Raw genomic sequence first — 22,819 nt, forward strand, 5'->3', positions numbered from 1 at the left:
AATTCTGGTTTCAAAGTGTATACATTTTATTGGGACGCTTTGTATATATGTATGTATGTATGTATATATGTATGTATGTATGTATGTATGTATGTATGTACGTGTGTATGTATGCATATGTATATATATATATATTAAATTTATTTATACAAACATTAATGGCTATATATGTGCATACATGTTTCTGTAATAACCCGCGTTGGGGGACTACGTCTTCAGGCCAAGAATTACCCTCGAAAACTCCTTTCGAGTTTTCGACGGTAATTCTTGGCCTGAAGGCGTAGTCGCCCAATGCGGGTTATTACAGAAACATGTATGCACATATGTAGCCATTAATGTTTGTATAAATAAATTTAATATACCTGCTCTGTTCACTCATTGAGCACTCTTTGGTAAACACATGTTCTTTTATTGGATGTACTTCTAGGAAACTAAACTCTGCTGGCTATATATATATATACAGTTGTGCCCGATATTATTCATACCCCCCTTGAAAATTGAGTTTATTAGGTGTAACTTTGTTAGAATTTATTGTTTACGTCCATATTGATACATATTCTTAATAAACCTCTTCTGATCATTTTCGTCATCTTAAAATCTCGGGATACTTGTAATAAAAGTAATATACAGCTATTTATAAAATCTGCAATGTTCAAAAAAAATCATACCCCCTTATTTTTTCAGTATTAATCGAGTTTCTGACTGTTTGTTTCCTGTTTGATTCTTATTTTGAATGCTTTTATACAACCTTTGATTAATTTCATTTCGTTTTTTGCATTTTATCAGAAATTAAAATGATATCAACTGAAAACCAATAAAAGAATAAAAATTATTAGAATGGGGAAGAGAAAAGAGCTTAGTAATGATCTTAGGACTAAAATTGCGAATTCACATAAGGATGGTTTAGGTTAAAAGTCAATTTCCAAGAAATTTGAGGTCCCTACAGCAACAGTACAGAGCATCATCAAAAAATTCCAGAGCCACCACACAACAAACAACTTTATTGGTAGAGGAAGGAAAAGGAAACTGTCTGCTAGAGCCACCAGGAATATTGTAAGAAGTGTTAATGCAAATCCAACCACCACTACTAAGGACATTTTAGAAAATATGGAGTCTTCTGGCATAAAAATATCAAGGCAAACATTGCAAAGGACTCTGCATGAAAATGGTCTGAAAGGAAGAAGACCAAGAAGGACTCCATTGCACACCGGAAAACACCTTGCAGCACGTCTAAAGTTTACTAGGAACCATGTGAATTCTCCAGAGTCCGTTTTCTCAAGTATTTTGTGGACTCACGAAACAAAAATTGAATTGTTTGGCCATATGGATGCTTCTTACGTTTGGAGGAAGAAAGGAGAAGCTTACAACCCAAAGAACACCATACCCACGGTGAAACATGGTGGTGGTAGCCTAATGTTTTGGGGCTCCTTTTCGGCTAGTGGTCCAGGTAGTTTGGTCAAGATAGATGGAACCATGAAGAAGGAGCAATATTTGGAGATACTCCAGAAAAAACATTAGACAGGATGCGGAGAAGCTCCATTTAGGACCAAACTGGGTCCTTCAACAGGATAATGATCCAAAACATACTGCCAAAATAGTCAAGAAATGGTTTGAGGATAATCAAATTAATGTTTTGGAATGGCCTAGCTAGAGTCCCGACCTGAACCCTATCGAAAACCTCTGGCACATATTGAAAACTGAAGTTAAAAAGCGGAAACCTAGAAATTTGAGGGATTTGGAGAACTACTGCATTGAAGAATGGTCAAAAATCAGTGTTGATGCTTGTAAAAACCTTGTTGATAAATATCCAAAACGGTTACAGGCAGTTATTAAGAATAAAGGGCATGCTATTGACTATTAGTAAGAGAGGTATGAATAATTTTGAACTAGTGCCATTATTGTTTTTCTTTGTATAATGTTTCAAATTTGCATAATTTATTTATTTGTTGAGTTTAAATTAAATGCTTATGCTTGATTTATTGTTTGAAATCCCTTTAATATTGTCTACCTTCTGGTTTGAGCAATAATCTTATAGAAATCTCAAAGATCCGAGGGGTATGAATAATATCGGGCACAAGTGTATATATATATATATATATATATATATATATATATATATAATGTTATGTAATAATGGGATAAGTGTGTAAGACTGAAGCATATCATTTCGATTAGTAGGTTAAATATTGGTAAGTTTTAGTTTCGAGTAACTGTCAGAATTTCTTCAGTAATCACCACATTTCTAACAAGAAAACTAAAGATAAAATCACTCGTTCAGAGCTATGCGCGGGATAGTCAATCTTATAGGTAATTCGTATAACTGACGGCTACAAGTAGATATGTGTGTTTATATATTACACTGCATATGCCTGCATGTATAGGGCTGTCGAGAACCAAATTGGCTGTAAACTCGCAATAATTATAAATCGACATTTACATAAAATATTTTGAATGACGCATCATAATAGAAAAATGAATTAATGAGTGCGAGAATGTGACGTACGAATGTATTAAAACTTCACAAATAGGGTTCTAATTTAATGGCGACTAATGAAATAATCTGCACGATTTATTAATCACTAAAAGCGAGAGAAAGTGAAGGGAGAACATATTGAGTAAAATGACGTCTTTGATTGGATAAGAAATTTGGTTTCGAAAAGAAAAACAAGCGATATAAGGCAATAAAAAAATAATAAAAATATGCTTAATTTGTCCTTCCTTTTTTATAATCGTCCTTTTAACAGTTACCTCTTTTTAGACAAATGAATTCCGTTACAAAATTGTAAAAAAAATGTACATAATTTGAAAATGGTGCATCAGAATAAGAAATGTGACATTTTTTTTAATACGTTTAGCTTTGTGTTTACATTTTTCTTTTTGATTTTTGTTGTTTTGGTTTGCTTATGGACTGTTTTAGTTTTTGTGTCTGCGTGTGTTGTTTGTTTAGCAAAACCTGTAAAGGATTATTGTAAAACCAATAATTTTACAAATCTCGGACAGGACAGATTAGCGCAGAATACTGACGATCAAAATCTTTGTTTTTACTGGAGTCATTTTACTGACGAATCTTAAAATGCTACATTTACTTATTTCATTTCATTTAATCCGATTCTAAAATGTACCTACTTGTTATCAAACGACAAACGCAGAGACAAAACATTAACAGTTTAAAGAAAATGATACCATGTTTTATTTGTATTTCGTAAATTCCTGAAAAGCGAATATCATTGGAATGTGCATATTTTTAATTGACAAGTGTATATATCTTTCAACTTTATGGAATTTTCTATTTATTTCTAGAAATGATCGGAAACTAGCAGCTTGTAATGTATATCTTGCTTTACTTGTCTTGAACACTTTTGTATAAACCTCGTTCAATTCATTGGATGTTTTACTCCTGAATATTCTTAACCAAAAATTATATATACGTGTGAGTGTGTGGTTACTTACCAAAGTAAAAAATTTCGGGGAGGCAACAATAATCGCCAACATATATATTGTCTACGTGCAATTTCCTAAATTGTTGAAATCATACAGGAATTTTTAAAACGCGGAAAATATATCAATTACTTTTAATTAGAATGACACATTTTTCTTGCAACATACATGCGCACACACGCACACACACACACATGTATATATATATATATATATATATATATATATATAAAGAGAGAGAAAAGGGAGAGAGAGAAAGAGAGAGAGAAAAAGAGAGAGATAGAGAGATAGAGAGAGAGTGTGTGTGTGTGTGTGTGTGTGTGTGTGTGTGTGTGTGTGTGTGTGTGTGTGTGTGTGTGTGAGAAAGAGAACGAGATAGGGAGAACGAAATAAAGATAAATTGTAATACGAACCAATTCGGTTTTTGAAAATGCCGCAGAGGGCCGAAATACATTTATTATCTGGTATGTGCTGAGTTTGTTATCCTTCAGACGTATGCATTTGATTTGTATTTTTAAATTATATGCTCTTATTTACAAAGTCATACGCAAACAAAATTTTTAGCTGACAAATCGAATTTTGCCTTTGGCTAGCAAACTTTAATTTTATTTGTCGTGCCGTGTTATTGGAAATATAGTAACCTATTTATCTAGAATTCATTTTTAAAAAGCATGGACGACTGCTTACGATTTGAATTAACTACAGTTTTCTTTATTATAATATTGATGAAAAAATAATAGGATATCCTTGTGGGTTTTGTGAATTTCATCTCTGTTTTAATAACGTCATGTGCAATGTAATTTCGTTCCCAGTTAATCAAATGATAAATAGAAAGAGATGGTAAAAGACAATGGAACAAAAACTACAATTGCTAATCCGCTTAGATAATTACGTTACTCATCTGTTACAGGTTGATTAGAAGCAGATTAATTTAGTAAAAATTAGTTTTGATTGATTTTACGAGTTCATTTCAAAAGTGTCTGCATTATGTGTGTGAGAGAGTGTGTATGTGTGAGAGTGTGTGTGTGTGTGTGTGTGCGTGTGCGAGAGAGAGAGAGTGGGTGTGTGGGTGGGAGTGGGTGGTTGTAACGTTAATGCATTACTCTAACACCATCCGAATAAGATTGCGACAACTTCGATTTCTATCGTCTTCTGTCATCTATTTCCGATAATCGGTTTTACTACAGATGGAAAGATTATGTCCATATTTACAACTTCTGTACTCCGGTAACATATCCAATGAGGCACGCACACACAGACACACAAAGTGTTACATGAAGACGTTACAATCAGATTTACGCACGTTACAGATTATGGAAAGAGTTTTTTGCTGTTTTTTTTTCTTCTTTTTTTTAATAGAAGGTGAAACAGACATATGAATGCAAACATATTTAATCAAATTATTAACAAAACCTTTTTTTTATTACTTTTTGTAACTTGATGTTATCGTTCTCTGATGTTATTCCGAATTGGATTTGAAGTGAAAAATATGATAAACAAGACCCCGCCTCTTTGTTCTCGATATTTATGTGAACTTCACCAAGCTTTTCATTTCGGGCGGAGACATGATTCTTGTATTTTTCAACATAAAACCTCACCATACAGTACATTTCTTTTCTGGATTCATGTAACTTCCGAGGGAGCATTTGAAAGCTTTAGAAAAGTCTCGGGAATTGTGAAGAGTTCCAATTACCCTAAAATGAATGAAAGAAAAAAATAGAACATTAGTATCATTACATTATAAAAATTATATGCACTCGGGTGTGCGCGTACATGTATACATACTAAAAGTACTTTTCGTCTACGACGATTTTAATTTCAATGTTTATACGAAGTACGCCAAATCTATGTATATAAAAGAAAATACATCCGAAACCCCCACTGACATGAACGGTACGGTCAAAGAAATAAACAACACATAACGTTTAAATGGACAGCAATGAAACAAACACTTAACTATAAGATGGCAAAGCCAAAGATGAATAAGAATCTGAGTCTGTCTCGAATGTATCGTAAATATTGGTGACAAAACCAATGCGTAGACGTGATGGAAATACATATTTACGTGTTATAGACGTACATATAATACAAACATATATATATATACATATATATATATATATATATATATATATATATATATATACTAGCAGTTCCGCCCGGCTTTGCTCGGGCCCTATGTACTATTCATAACTTTATGTGCATATGTATATATTAATAAGTGTGAATATGTACCGTAATGCATTTCTATATAATAGGCTTCCTTAACTGCCATCGAGAAAAATTGGTAGGGACCGCAGACGTCATTTATTTTAACTTTGACCCCAATTTTGACCCCTTATCATTTATTGTTTTGGGCTCATATCAAATTAAAATGTTTGACCCATGTCCAAGTAATCTACATCTAAAGCTTCATGTGTTTAGACCTTAAATTGGCGGAGGAGTTTGGTAGAGTCTACAAATGTCAACTTTGTAAACTTTGAATTCCTGCCAGTAAAATCTTCCTCCAAAAACTGATTAAAAAGCTTATTGCCTGTCTGAATACCTTTATGTAAAATTTCAAATGTTTAGACCCAAAATCGGCTTAATAGTTTGCTAGACAGCAAAAAGGTAAAATCTTTTTAACTTTGACCTCTTGGAAGCCGAATTTTAAGCAAAAAACGATTAAAAAGTTTTCCCTATGTCTGAATACACTTTATGTAGAATTTTAAATGCTTAGACCAAAGATTGGCTGAGAAATTTGGTAGAGACAACAGAAATATTTTTTTTAAACTTTGATCCCAATTATGACCCCATAACGTTTATAGTTTTGGGATCAAATAAATTATAAAGTTACATCCATGTCCAAATAATCTATATTTAAAATTTAAAGTGTTTAGACACAAAATTGGCGGAGGAGTTTGGTAGAGTTCTCAAATGTCAAATCGTTGAACTTTGACTCTTTAACAACCAAATTTCTGGCCGAAACAAATTAAACAGATTTTCCCAAATCTCACTCCACCTTATGTCAAATTTCGAGTTTGTAGACCGGAAATTTGGTAGGGAAGTGTACAAACACGCAGACACATAGACATTTTCTATTATATATATATATATATATAGTCATGGTCAAAATCATAAAACCACTTAAGAAAGTAAGCGTTTACGCATATTATCGAATTTTTAATCAAACAAATGGAACTCTTTTAATATATGCTCATTCATTGAGAAGCGAGCGACTACATGACGGTTAACTAATTTTCATATTCCTTTAAAAAACGAGCGTTAATTATTTACTTATTAATTTTTATGGTTTCTTATTAAATATTTTTTTATTTCACTATCATACTGGATTCTAGTTATGCATAGTTTCTACATTCTGCATAATTGCGTAGAATTTAAGATACACACGTTATCACACACACACACCTATATATATATATATATATATATATATATATATATATATATATACAGTGCCCCGCAAAAGTTTACAATACACATTTCAAACTGTCAGTTTTTGTATTTCTAGCTTCCAAATGGTAATAAAAGTTTTTATAAACATAGAAAATTATTGCAACTAAGATAAGAACAGGGAGAAAAATAAAAAATGATAACTTAACACAACGCGAAAAGAAAACTCAATAATTAGCAACTCAAAAATTTACAACACATTTATAAAATAATTTCTAGTATTTTGTAGCATAACCGTTATTGTTGATTACAGCGTGCAGACGTTTTGAAAAATTGCCTGCGAACTTCTTACATGTGACTTATGTTATTTTATTACATTATTCCACACCAATTTTCTCCAATTCTCGCAGATTTGAATGTTCTCTTCTATGGACCTGTAATTTCAATTCTCTCTATAAAGTCTCTATAGAGTTGAGATCGAGAGATTGACAAGGCCACTTTAAAACATTCATTTTATTTGAATTAAACCAATTTCGTGTGAGTTTCGCAGTGTGTTTTGGATCGTTATCTTGTTTAAAAATCCAGTTTGATTTCAATTTGAGCAACTTCATATTTTCTTTAAGGTTTTTCTCCAAGATACTCCTATAAAATGCTCCATTCAGTTTTCCTTTTATTATTTCCACTTTTATTACCCCTCCTGCACTAAAACAACCCCAGATCATAATGGATCCTCCTCCAAATTTTACTGTTGGAATGGTGTTTTCTGACTGGTATTCAGTACCTTTTTTTTCTCCAAACTTTCAGTGTTTTTGGAGTGCCAAACAAGTCAATTTTCTTTCATCTGACCAAAGCACGTTATGCCAAAACTCTAGAGGCTTGCTTGCATACTCATTTTCAAAATCAAACCTTGCGCGAACATGCTTTGGCTTAAGAAGTCGAGTTGTCTTTAAGGTGAAGGATTCTACTGATTGTGCCCTTGCTAACTTTAATTCCACTGTTTTCTAAGTCCTTCTGCAGCTCTTCAAGAGTAATTCTAGGCGAATTAATAACCTTCCTTGTTAATAACATTTCAGCACGTTTGGTTATTTTTCGAGGACGACCTTATCTAGTAGATTTGATTTTTGAGACTTCTAGTGCCGAATTATTGTTCCAACAGAATTCAATGGAACCATCAACTGTTTGGATATTTTTCTATATCCGAATCCACTTTAATGAAGACTTCCAATTCGTTTTCTGAGCTCCTGGCAAATCTGTTTATTCTTTCCCATGATGTGGTTGCTTACAATAAGGTTATTAGATAAGGAATGACGTAATAATTGCTTACTTCGGTTTCTAATTGTTGTGGGGCTCAGTTGGGTTCACAGGAACGACACGGGAAAACATGTGGTAGGTGGTTTACAAGTGTATTGAGGATAGGTACAAGAATAGAGAGAAAGATAAAGAGGATAGTTGTAGTTGCAGATATCAGTAAGATCTCGCTCCCCAAGGGACAATATCCGTTGAAACCTCGCTCCACTTCACCAGACTTAGGAGTTGATTATACATTATATAACTTTTTGGAACGCTAAATTGCATCTAAAGTGAAGAATATCTTTAATATTTTTCATTGAAGACGGAATCTGTTAGCTGATAAGTTGTTTAATTGTGATATATATTCCCTGTTTTATCATAGGCAAATGTTAATAGTATTTATATTTATTGCATTTGTTTAATTTATATTTTTTATTTGATTTTTTATTATTCAGTAACAGATTTTCTCGTCCATTCATGTATTAAAATCTAGCAAATTGATTTTAAATATAGCATAAATAGATTCAACAATTCCATTTATTTTCAGTAAGTGAAAAGGGGAATCTATCACTATACTTTACTTAAACAATTCAGTTAGACTTATATTACGTAAAATACTTAATATATATATATATATATATATATATATATATATATATATATATATATATATGAGGGTGCGTGAGAAAAAGTATATAAAACAATTTTTACATGCAAATTTTCATTCTTACTATGAGTGACCCTCTTAGTAGAGTATTAACCTGCCTTTTCTTAGAATTCCTAGAATCTGGCCTTTTCAAATTATGATTACCGCGAAACACTGACTATTTTATATTGACGACATTTTTATCTTCCTTTCTGAAAATACGCACACAAATAATAGTAAAAACACATTGGACTCAATCGAACCCTCTCTAAAGTTCACCCATAAAACAAAAAACGTTGACTTTTGCTAGACATACTTATTATTAATAAACTATCCTTTAAAGTCTACCGCAAAACTACACACGAAAATGAGTACATACATTGTTACTCAAGCCGTATACGGCATATATACGTTGACACACCGTTTCCATCAGATCACCGAAGTTAAGCCACGATAAGCCTGGTTATTACTAAAATGGGTGACCAATTTGAGAATACCAGGCGCTGTATGTGGGAAGACGTTGACACCTCCCTGTAAGAGTTGAAAACCCCCTTATGCTGTCATCTCCTCTAACGGGAATATATATGCCATAGGGAACCGCTTAAGAATTTTATACTCCCATGGAATTTTATCCTTCGGAGGAAGCCGGTTAAACAGGGTTAGTGCCTTTTCACACATACATTCACAACAAAGTCACGAAATAAAAACAAACATGCAATTGATTTCTAACTACGTGTAATCAAAAGTTTAAGTCCGTAATATCTGAACGGCGAATAAAAATACCTCACAAATATTTTGTAAACTTTGTAATATCTCATATATTTTATATTAAGTGCAAGGACAAAAGTAACACAAATATTTTCAAGAATAATTAAGTAAAATACATAAACATTATATATATATATATATATATATATATATATATAATATAAAGCTGAATGTGTGTGTGTGTGTGTGCGTGTGTGCGTGTGTGTGTGTGTGTGGTCACGAATAGGCTCCTATATGGTTGACTATTTTAAAAAGCTGATTACATATAATGATAGAAGATGTATCGAGAAACAGGAATAGGTATATTTGATTTGGCGGAACGGTGGTTCATTAAAATTGTGGGGTCTGCGTACGCGCCAATTTACAAAGAACGGAAATAAAATATGCAAAAATTAAAAAAAAACGTTTACAAGTGTTTTTGATATAGATGTAAAAAAAAATACTTTGATAAGTATGTTTTAACTTCAATAGGGATGGTATAATAAAATCGTGATGTCTGCGTTCGTGCCTGGCCTCCATAAAATGGAAATAGGCACAAATTTTAATAAGGACTTTTCATATCTGTCTGCGTAAGTATACTTTGATAATTGTTTCAATTTGAAGAAATATGGTATAATAAAAATATGGGGTGTTCGTTCGCACCTGACCTCCATAGAATGGAAATATGTCACAAAGTTTAACAAGGTTTTTTTAATATAGATCTACAGAATATTGTGATAAGTGTTTCAGTGTGAACAGGTATGGTATAATAAATTATGGGGTTTATCTATTTTATTTTTACATTCTTCATATTTTGCTTTGGTTTTGATACCCCCAAATTCAACCCAAGTTTACAACCCTTCCTTTTTATAACCGATCATACTTTCATAAATCAGAGTCCATTTTCTGTAGGCTGTTTTTGAACCCAGTCAACGACGGGTACTTTTCCTAATATATATATATATATATATATATATATATATATATATATATATATATATATATATATATATGTATATATTATTTTTTACTACTCGCCTGAGAATGACCAATGGAGGTCGAAAATATCGCGATTATGGGAAATTTCTTTTTTCACTCGGAAAAAAACGTTCGGAAAATGGTCCGACAAAGAGAAAAGGAGGATTACAAGAAAAACAAGCAAGAGTTATCTGTGCTATTTAATGAAACGTGCACATATATATATATATATATATATATATATATATATATATATATATATATATATATATATAATAAAAAGAATAATAATATAATAAATAATAGTGTTTCAAAGTTGTTAATATCGCTAAAAAAACGCCAATAAAACAGAGTTGCTAGGCCTAAGGGGTCCAAATGTTGACTATATTTGGTACAATTAAGATTCGGATTTGAACTGTAATCATTATGTACAAGTTAAGCAATATTTCCTGCCTTTAAATTTCTCTAAGATGACTCTTAAGCTTAAGCATCGAATTTCAGACATTTTCTCAATTTAAATCGCGTAATTTGTTTTGTACAATTCTGTACATAGATCATTATAAAGAGGTAGAAAAGTGTCGCCGAAAATGTTTTCATTGGAGACTTAATTTTACATATATATATATATATATATATATATATATATATATATATATATATATATATATATATATGTGTGTGTGTGTGTGTGTGTGTGTGTGTGTGTAAATATATATATATATATAAAATTAAGTCTGCAATTAAAATATTATTATTATTATATATATATATATATATATATATATATATATATATATATATATATATATATACGTCACAATCACGTTAGCAGCCCAGTTCTCACCAGATCAGGAAAGTTAAGCAACGATGAGCCTGACGAGTACCATATTGGTGACCATTCGGGAAAGCTAGGCGCTGTATGTACTGCGCTGGGATGCAGAAATTCCCAGGTTGTTATCTGGCGGCGCAATAATTCACTTGGAAAGATGCACCCACAATCGTTGTTAAGACATGTATGTAGGAGAAGGAAAACTCTGATGTATAAAATTTCGGTCATTGTATGCTCTGTCTTGTGGCAGTCATTGCACCGACAAAGATAAGCAGTAACACCAAAAAAGAGTGGTTGGTTCTAAACAAAGTCTTCACCACTATAAATTTAATATATATATATATATATATATATGTATATATAATTTATTTATACAAACATTGATGGCTACATATGTGCATACATGTTTCTGTAATCACCCGTTATTGGGGAGATTATGTCTTCAGGCCAAGAATTACCCTCGAATATTTAATATACCTGCTCTGTTTACTCATTGAGCACTTTTTGGTAGACACATGTTGTTTCATTGGATGTACTTCTAGGAAACTAAACTCTCCTGCCATTATATATATATATATATATATATATATATATATATATATATATATTTATATATATATATATATATATATATATATATATATATATATATATATATATATATATATAAAGCTTACTCGTTATTATTGTATGGCGTGATGATCTACTGTACGTCGGCATTATATAAACTCGTCTATCCTTCTGTATAGAGGAGTTTACGAGGGTTAAGTGACTATCCTGTTCTGTAAATACAAACCTTTGATTTGTCTTATTTATAATCAGCCGTTCAATGTCAGAGCGTGTACATAGATTTTATTTTCTTGGCGGAAGGTTTAAATAAATTTACTTATATTTATAAAATTCGAAATATACATTTCAGAAAAGTTGCATCAAAATGCATCAACCTCTATAAATTTTTTTATATAATTTTGGCTTTCGGTTTAAAAATAGAAGTTTAGAATTTTTTACATTTAAAAACATTTTCTTCGTCTGGCGATGGGGGTGAGGCGACATACTTTAATGTAAAAACAAAATAGCAAAAAGAGATACAAAGTGATATAAGCATTTTTTTTTTTTTTTCGTTATTTCATTTTTGTGATATCTTATAATAAACTATTGATTCGTTTAATTAACAAATACATGGTTACTTGTCAATCGTTTTTTTTGTAGGTGAATTTACGTGCTGTTTAGAATATGACAAGTATGTACATCATTAAGATTGTTCTATAGTGTCCTTCTTTTTTTTTTTTAAATTAGGTTGATATCTAAATAAGAACTATTTTCTCCCTACTATTACGACCATGTCTTCACGGTTGCTTTCAAATAATCGATAAAAAAATATCATTTGTTTTATGAACTATTGTATGATGAAAGAGTGAAAATGAGCCCGAATTACTCTTTAAATTTCGAACTTAAGTTTTCCGTAATCGATTAAGTATTCAGCGTGGTTTTAGGCTAACGAGATATTTGCTCCCCGGCATTCCCTATTTCACAACAATGAATTTACTTCAATAACTTGTGAGTATTAAAACCCAACGGTATAAATGGTCCAAGGGAGATAAACCGAAGAACAGTCATGTCTTGTTTCGAGAGTTATTACCCCTATAAATTATAGTCATGTTGAGTTATTTCCCTTGCGTTATAAAACCTCTTAAAGTATTTTTATTTATTTATTTTAATTTTTTTTTTTGTTACATTTGAGTTAAGTTACATAGGAGTTGGGCAGCAAGATGTCGGTTTACGTTACACTTGAACTTCTGCATGTCAGTACAGTTGGGGTAGCAGGCACACGGAAGAGAATTCCAAAGTCTAGCGGTTCTGGGGAAGAAACTACTGGAGTAGAAGGCTCTCTTACATCTATGGATCTCAACTGTGAAGGGGTGGGATTTTGTTGCTTGTCGAGTTTGTCGGGGGTGTTTACGTCGAAGGGGTACAAACGCTTACAGTTCATTGGAACATTCACCGTTAAAGTACTTGTAGAACAGGCAGAGAGATGCTACATTATGTCGATGGGACAGTTCAGGACCTATTAGGTTGGCGACTCTCTTTTGAACCTTGTCTAGGAGTGAGAGACAAGTAGCAGATGTACCAGCCCAACAATACTCCATACATGGGCGAATGGTGGCCTTATGGAGGTACATGATACTTTCGGGACTTAGTAGCTTTCTAGCATGGTAGAGAGAAGCTATTTTTTTCGCAGCGGTTCTGGCAATGATCTCAATGTAATTGTTCCAACTCATGTTTCTTGTAAACATTAGGCCGAGGAGTTTAAAAGATGTACTTTCAGATAAAGAATCTTTAGCAATTGCTATTGGTGGAAGAGAAGGTTTCTTGTAGTTATTGAAGGAAACAAGTTTAGTCTTGACAGCATTGAATGTGACCATCCATTTTTGTCCCCATTCCTCTACAGATTGGAGGTCATCCTCTAGTGTTTCTGTCATTTCTTTAGATATGTGTTCATTTGTTTTCCTGTCGTGTCTGTTATAGAGCGTGGTGTCGTAAGCATACATACCCATCTCACAGACAATTTTGTCAGGGAGGTCATTTATGAATATTAGGAATAATAGAGGTCCAAGGATAGACCCCTGAGGCACTCCCGCATTTATATCATATTGTTTAGATGTAGGACCGTCGAGGACAACCTGGATTTTTCTCTTATCTTAGAAGGATTTAATTATGTTAAGTATTCTTCCAGTGATACCGTATGATCTGATTTTCCTGAGAAGACCTTCATGCCATACTCTGTCAAAAGCCTTAGATATATCTAGAGCTACCGCTTTACCCTCCCCTGCTTTTTCAAGTGAATGGTATATACGCTCGGAAATTACAGTTAACAATCAATTTAACATTGGTAAATTTAATAATTACAATTATAGAATCTTTTTATTCTGTTGTTTTGTTTTTGTTTTTTGTTTTTTGTTTGGTTTTTCATTAGATTAAAAAATCATTTTCTACCAGAATGCTTGACTTGATTAATAGTTAAAGAAAAAACACTTCAATGTGATGTTTCTATATCACGATTTGATTATTTTAATTTTTATTATTTATTTATTTCATATGTTGGATACACACTGTTATTTACACGCAACTGCATTTCGTCAAAATACTCAAGTGAAATTGAGTTTTTAAGCGTCCCCTAGAATATAAACTGGTTTTAGCGGTCCCGTCACACTTATGTCATGCACAACTTTTAAGTAATTTTTAGTATTATTTCATCAATTAATTCATCTCAATTTGTTGATGCTTTTGGTTTGATTTCCCCATTGAACATTTGATTAATTCATTTGACTTGAAACATTCAAGCTGTATCGTAACAGTTTACTCGTTCCTAACGGACAAGTCTTTTGCCAAATTAAAAAAGAAATTTTCTCGTCAATCTGATTAAGCCATTTATGGTGGCTTTTTGTTATGGTCCCAAACGTTCTTGTTTCAATGGGAATCACGTTGACTTGTTTACTTTTCAACCATAATATCCATTTCAGATCTTGATAATTACTATTTTTTGTGTGTGTTTTTTCGGACCAAGTAAAGAATAGATACCCTGTAGTAGAAGACGACATTTGGCGACGACCGGCGCACATTTCAGGTGATATCGGTGATTCGACATTGACATTGGCACAAGTACATGGCGTTGGTTGTTTGTAAACACGTCAAATAGCAGACATGGTCAAATATTCGCGAGCAAGATTTCTAAGAAAGATATTTACAAAACTTTGGAAGATTTCAAAGAAAAATATATATTTACAAAACATTTTTGTAAGTAAGTAACAAAACGAACGTATTTAAATAAAAGATATTTAAATAAATGGGTTCCTTTCTGAGTTCGTTTTTAATATATTTACAGAACTTTTTAATACACTTAGAATAATAATTATAATAAAATAAATAAATAAATAATTTGAAGCCATACTTATTAATGGCAGAAACAAATATAAAATAACTGACTTGTTCGGATTTTTGCGAATGTTTTGCTGGTTTTTGCGACAAGATTGATTTTTATGTACGATGTTTTTTTTTTCTGTGTGCGTTTTTAATACAATTCAATATTTATTTAATTATTAAAACATTAACTCTAGCGACGATTAATATATTTTTAAAATAATATTTTAAAATATTAAATCTACAATCTGACAGGTATTTTCTGTCTTGTTAACTCTTATGGCATTCAGTCTACTTGCTTGGATGGATTTATCCTTTGTTTAGTCGTATCCAAGAAGAAGAAGAAGAAGAAGAAGAAGAAGAAGAAGAAGAAGAAGAAGAAGAAGAAGAAGAATATAATTTGTCCTGATCAATTGCTCCTGTGCGCCAGCTTATTATTATTATCATTATCATTATCCTTAGTAGTAGTAGTAGTAGTAGTAGTAGTAGTAGTAGTAGTAGTAGTAGTCACTAAGAATTCTTCATCAGGCAATCAGCAACGATTACTTACTGGCAACAACCGGTGGTTCTCCCGTGAGGTCTACGTGAAAGCAATTCTCATCAGATTCCAGTGCTCTTCATATCTTTCGATAACATTTTCAAAAGAATTGGCGTTATTGCAACATCCCCTTACCTTCTTGCCCTAACATTGCACAAAAGTTGACACTTTATATTCGGTAGAGGGCAGAATGTTTCTGATCTAATCATTGTTAGGCCCCTGGTTGAATCTCACTGATATTGAAAATTCCAAAACGAGTGATTAAACCGGTACGTTGATTGTGACGTACCTCGACAGATCTCCAGGATATATTGGTAAGCAGAATAATGGGAATAATAGACATATAAACTGTTTATGCTGTGCAGATGATAAATTGTAAATAATTAACTACTGAAATACCTGAATCGGCCAGGGCTATGAGCTCCAGTTAGAATACGATTGTGAGCATACTGAGGACGCATGTTACCGCACCACACCTACAAAAGAAAAAAATAGACAAAAATGAGTTAGAAGATTCATTTTATATTGTTTAGTCGTATCCAAGAAGAAGAAGAAGAAGAAGAAGAAGAAGAAGAAGAAGAAGAAGAAGAAGAACGTTGTACATGATTGAATTATGATCAATGAATGTTTCACAATCCCATAAAGTTATTGTCATTGAAATCGGCGAAATCGCTAATTTTTCAAACAAATAGAATGATTGCTTGCTATAGTTGGGGACTCAGCGCACCGGAAGGAAGCTTCATATACCTCCCCGCAGCTACTTAGTCCACAATACATTGTAGTATACATTGCACTGTAGAGAACCTACTTTGATTTTATAAACTTATTTTTATGTATAATGGCTTGAATTAAAATTTTAAATGCTAAAGTCAAGTATCATGCTTCAATTGTGTTCTAAACAGAAACATTTATTTCAAACGCGCCCCTACTATATCAAAGAACGTACTGTTGAGTTCTACTGCTTGTGCGGTTATAATGGCTCGAATTTAGGTTTAAAATTAAATAGTCAAGTATTATGGTGCTATTCGTTTATTAAACAGAAACATTGACGCGCACCTATCATATCAAAGAACGAACATTGATATTATATGTCGGGCCTTTCGGCTTGTGTGGTAATAAAACTTCTCAAATGCATTTGTGATATTCGGCTGTATAAAGTGTTAACTTTGGTTTAAATCGCCTGTTCGTTTTTTCATAGAATTATTTCGATTATCGATTATCGATACTTATCGAAGATGTTCTGATACAAAACTTATCTAAGAACACCGCCAGGCGCATAAAGTACCTCTGTGTAAAATTTATACAAATTGACTGAGCTGTTTTCGATACATAGCAATTAAGCTACGCATAATGTTTCGCGTTTTATTTTTGTAAGGGTTCGTCGGTAAAATATGTAGCTTAATTACCATGTAAAATTCCATAATTTCCTATTTAATATGTATATATATATATACATAAAAGCCGAACGTCTGTGTGTGTGTGTGTGTGTGTGTGTGTGTGTGTGTGTGTGTGTGTGTGTGTGTGTGTGTGTGTGTGTGTCTGGTCACGAATAGGCTCCTATACGGTTGACTATTATAGAAAACTGATCACATATAATAATAGAAGATGTATCGAGACACAGTAATGGGCATGTTTGATGTGGCATAATGATGATTCATTAAAAGTGTGGGGTCTGCGTATGTAAGTATGGAAATAAAAAAATTAAAAATTAAAAAAAAAACCTTTACAAGTTTTTTTTTTTATATAGATGTACATAATAATACTTTGATAATTATGTTTTAACTTAAATAGGGATGGTATAATAAAATTGTGGGGTCTGTGTTCGCGCCTGGCCTCCATAGAATGGAAATAGGCACAAAATTTAATAAAGACTTTTCATATCTATCTGCGTAAGTATACTTTGATAATTATGTTTCAGTTTGAAGAAATATGGTATAATAAAATTTTGGGGTGTTCATTCGCGCCTGACCTCCAAAGAATGGAAATATGTCACAAAGTTTAACAAGGTTTTTTAAGATAGATCCACAGAATATTGTGATAAGTGTTTCAGTGTGAACAGGTATGGTATAATAAATTATAGGGTCCGAACCCTTTCTTTTTATAACTTATCATACTTTCATAAATCAGAGTCCATTTTCTGTAGTCTGCTTTTGAAGTAAGTTATGAAAGCTATATGTGGCAATTGAACTACACAGAATTTTCCGTATTTCATCCTCGTGAGTATTCGTCAGGCTATTGCATGAAATTAACGTTAGTGCTCATTTTATATATCCACGTGGATATTATTGGTAAATCAATCAGTTTCTATGCCACTTTGATGTAGGGAGCTACTATCCGGGACATAAGTTGAAGGGATACTATGTAGATAGTTCAGCAGCAAGATGTCGGTTCACATTACACTTGAACTTCTGCATGTCAGTACAGGTTGGAAAGCAGGAACCCGGAAGGGCGATCCAAAGTCTAGTTGTTCTAAGGAAGAAAATATCAGAGTAGAAGGCTTTCTTGCACCTAGGGATCTCTACTGTGTAGGGGTGGGATTTTGCTGCTTGTCATGTCTATCGGGGGTATTTACGTCGAAGGGGCACAAGGGTTTGTAGTTCGTCGGCGAATTCACCATTAAAATACTTGTAGAACAGGTAAAGGGATTAAACAAGCTTTGATGACAGTTTAGGACCTATCAGGTTGGTGACTCTCTTTAGAACCCTGTCCAGGCAGGGGTGAGAGACTCTTAGCACGTGTATTTAAAAAGTGAACATATATGCATTTTACTTTAAGCAAATTAAGCTGAAAGAAGTGTGGTGATAACAAAAAAGCGCTGTAGTGTATTCGATTATTTCTTTGCCACTGATTTTGCTGCATAATTTCAAGAAAAAGAAAATCTATCACTTGTATACGAATACGTAAACACGTCCTATTCAGGGGAAGTAACTCTTGTAGACGCCATAGCTTCGATTAATTCCCTTTGGATCGTTGAAAACACTTATTGAGAGATATAAACTGGATGTAGTCCTAAAAATTTGTAATTAAATGTATGCAGATGTGCCATGCTTAATTTTAAGCATTCCATGCATGGTTATAGGGGTCAGGGAGTACCGGTCTCTTTGTTCCCTTTGTTACGTTTGATTTTTAAGTAATAATTTTATATGCGGCCATCTTTATTTAGGAAAGAGTCGCTTCATTTTTAAATAAGATCATTATTCGTGTCGTACAGTCGTACACATTAAATAGAGTTTAAAACTTTAAAACCCAATTCCCATCAACTACAGGTCGGAAGCTACCAGCAGGATGGATAGCAATCGAAATATGCCGACGTGGAGACTGCCAGACGATTAATTCAAAACATGCGTGTCTCCCTTTCGCATATTATGAATGATTTTCTATTTAGAAAGTTATTCTCAACACGATGATAGTGGTATTTTACGTTCAGATAGCGCATTTGAAGTCATTTTCGTCTGGAAAAATAATTGTGGCATTTTACTGCTTCTGGCGCAGTCCTCTACCTATTTTGGAGTACTGTTGCCACACCTGGGCAGGAGCTGCTCGGGGACCGTATCTTGCATTGACAGAGTTAAAAAAAAAATAGCTTCGTAATCTAGTAAGTGATGCCGTTTTCTCCTTTCTGCAACCTCTTTCTCCTACAAAAGAGACGCTGCGAACCTGCTTCTGCTCTATCGCTATTTGTACGCCAAATGCACGTTTGAGCTCCAATTTATGGTCCCCTTTATCAAATATTCACAGAAAATACTTGTCTAGTTACAACCACTATCAACAATTTCCCCCACCTTCTGTCTGTGTCTAAATCTAAACGCAAATTCTATAAAAAAAGGGTTTTTTTTTCTTAGAACTGCCCGTGTGTGGAATTCTGTTCCACACGCGTAATGTCCAGTATTGTCGTTTTCAAGTTCAATGTAAACAAGTTTTTATTAAGACGTCCCATTTTATAATCTAATTCTACACGTTTTGTAGCACTTACAGCTGTTACACTGTCGTCTCGGAAACCAATGTGTATTTAGTAACCTTTATCGTCAAGTAACCTTCGGACATTACTAACTGGTGACTGGTTAAATTAAAAAAAAAAAACGTGTACCTGGATATGTTAAAGTATGTTGTGATTCCCTGGTGCAATTAGGCTGGAAGATCTTGAGTGTGTCAGCAGGACTTGCCGCCGGTCCATAAGTTCAAAGAGATTCAGGCTTTGCTTTGCTTCTCTCACTGGTCCCCCCCCCCGTGCTTAGCCTGCTAGACTACTTGGTTTGGTCATACATCCCACAACACAAAAGCCAGCTTGATCGCGTCATTCACCGAGTATTCGACGTGCTCCCGCCGGCGCTTGAGAAAAAGGTATGCTCCCGGTTACGGACCCGTATCGAAGTGGTAATTGAGGCAGAAAGGGGCTACATTAAATAGGTGCCAGCTGTGCCACATAATCAAGTTATCTGAATTGATTTTTTCAATAAAAGTTTTTAAATAAATAAAATAAAATATCTGAATTGATTTTTTCAATAAAAGTTTTTAAATAAATAAAATAAAATATCTGAATTGATTTTTTCAATAAAAGTTTTTAAATAAATAAAATAAAATATCTGAATTGATTTTTTCAATAAAAGTTTTTAAATAAATAAAATACAATATCTGAATTGATTTTTCAATAAAAGTTTTTAAATAAATAAAATAAAATATCTGAATTGATTTTTTTCAATAAAAGTTTTAAAATAAATAAAATAAAATATCTAAATTGATTTTTTCAATAAAAGTTTTTAAATAAATAAAATAAAATATCTGAATTGATTTTTTTCAATAAAAGTTTTAAAATAAATAAAATAAAATATCTGAATTGATTTTTTCAATAAGATTTTTTAAATAAATAAAATAAAATGTCTGAATTGATTTTTTTCAATAAAAGTTTTAAAATAAATAAAATAAAATATCTGAATTGATTTTTTTCAATAAAAGTTTTAAAATAAATAAAATAAAATATCTGAATTGATTTTTTCAATAAAAGTTTTTAAATAAATAAAATACAATATCTGAATTGATTTTTTCAATAAAAGTTTTAAAATAAATAAAATAAAATATTTAAATTGATTTTTTCAATAAAAGTTTTTAAATAAATAAAATAAAATATCTGAATTGATTTTTTTCAATAAAAGTTTTAAAATAAATAAAATAAAATATCTGAATTGATTTTTTTCAATAAAAGTTTTAAAATAAAGTTCCGATGTTTTTTTCTTAAGACAATAAATTTATCATTCCACCGTCTGATGCCTGTTGGCCTCTCGTTATAAAGAAACGCTGAACTATGTTAGAATATGGCATAGTTTGCTATGGCGGTACACAAAGAGACGGTCTGGCGCGTGCAAAATCAGGTCACAGTTGCTGCCTGAGCTGATTTGATGCGAAACTTGAAACCGACAATGAGGATGTGCAGCTCTGAAAATCTTCCTTGTAAAACCTGTTGAATGTATTTCACGAGTAATTATTCAAACAAACTGATTAAAGATACAACATGTGGAAATGTCCTGCGTGATTTTTATATTAATTATATTATGCTTAACAACTGGCATTTTATATGAAAAATGGTTACCTGTGCGAATCCAAGAAAAAATAATTGATCGTGAGTGAAATTTAGACCCGGAAGTAATGGCTCTTCGTAGCCTCGTTTATGGATCCAATTCTTGTAGGCCTGAAATATAAAGAGAAATGCTAATATTGTTTCACATTTAAAAAATTTTCAATACTTCAATATATCAAATAACCTGTTTTGAATTTCCGAAATATACGTGATGCCTGTATTATTAAGATAAAACAGGAAGTAGAAATTACAACGTCAAATATTCTAAATATATTAGAGATAAATAATTTGCTATTTAATTTTGTTGGACGTTTAAAATACTCATCTGAAAAATGATCTTTGACGACATATTGGCTAAGAATGTATAGTTCCTATTATCGTCTTCAACTAAAATGTTACGATGCTGTAAAAACTTGGAGCTTTTATGGTAAGATTAACCATTGAAGCTCAAATCTTGCTTGAAAACATATACATTATATATATATATATATATATATATATATATAAACATTTAATTAAATAAAATGTTGCATATATATATATATATATATATATATATATATATATATATATATATATATATAGGCAGCATTTTATTTACTTAAATGTTTATATATATATATATATGTATATATACATATATATATATATATATATATATATATATATATATATATTCCTGTTATCTAAACTTAATCCAGACTAAATAAAAATAGGCTTGATGCAAAGTATTCTATAAGATAAAAAAAACTAAGACTAGAGATAATGTAAAATTAAATTATAATTATAATAGATAAAGAGGAATACCCACAATAAATGAATAATTATAATACAAGATAGAATTACAGAAACACCTAACTTGGTTTAATGTAGTATTTTAAATTCCTAGTGAACCTAGAGCTTATATAATTTTAAATCCTTCTATCGTCACATTATTTTTAGAAGTGATTTAGATCTAAAGGTTTTTTTTAGACGTAAAAAAATAAAGTTTTTATTGTTTTACTAAGTTTAATATAATCTCCCGTTTTTTTTAAAACCGCAAATCCATGTTATTTTTGTCAGTTCCTTAACTCATTATTATAAGCGTTAGCTTCATACTTCTCCAAATTACTAATTTATCACATTTTATTTTTTACATGTAAATATTATCAAGTTTTAACTAGACGTAAATAAAGAAGTTTTTATTGTTTTACTAACTTTCACAGAATCCCCCATTTTTTTTAAATCACAAATCCATGTTTAATTGTACATATTCTATCCTGGATCCTGAATTCAGGATTTGATTGATTTCTCATTCGTTCCTTGAACCCGCGAAATCTAAGTAAAAGCTAAAATTAAATTAGAATATCCTTAAAAAGCGAGACTTATTTAAAATAGTGCCACCAAAATAGGCTAAAAACTAAGTTATAGGAAGATGTTCTTGACTGTAAGGGTTGTTGTACGAAACTAAAAAATAAGTATAAATATGAG

The 22,819-nt window shown here is 31.9% G+C and overlaps 1 protein-coding gene across 1 annotated transcript in view; it reads right to left on the reverse strand.

Moving 5' to 3' along the window:
• Positions 1-4,812: 4,812 nt before the first annotated feature.
• LOC145266706 (neprilysin-1-like) overlaps positions 4,813-22,819 on the reverse strand; it is a 348,933-nt gene continuing 330,926 nt past the window's right edge. Inside the window, exons 19-21 of the mRNA XM_080122633.1 lie at positions 21,362-21,460; positions 16,177-16,253; positions 4,813-5,132 (exon numbers count right to left, since the gene is read on the reverse strand). Coding sequence (XP_079978759.1) covers positions 5,033-5,132; positions 16,177-16,253; positions 21,362-21,460 — 276 coding nt within the window. The 3' untranslated portion in view covers positions 4,813-5,032. The remainder of the gene's footprint in view (positions 5,133-16,176; positions 16,254-21,361; positions 21,461-22,819) is intronic.

Source organism: Euprymna scolopes, chromosome 4 (assembly GCF_053919585.1).
Source record: "Euprymna scolopes isolate OS-2025 chromosome 4, ASM5391958v1, whole genome shotgun sequence".
Lineage (NCBI taxonomy): Eukaryota > Metazoa > Mollusca > Cephalopoda > Sepiida > Sepiolidae > Euprymna > Euprymna scolopes.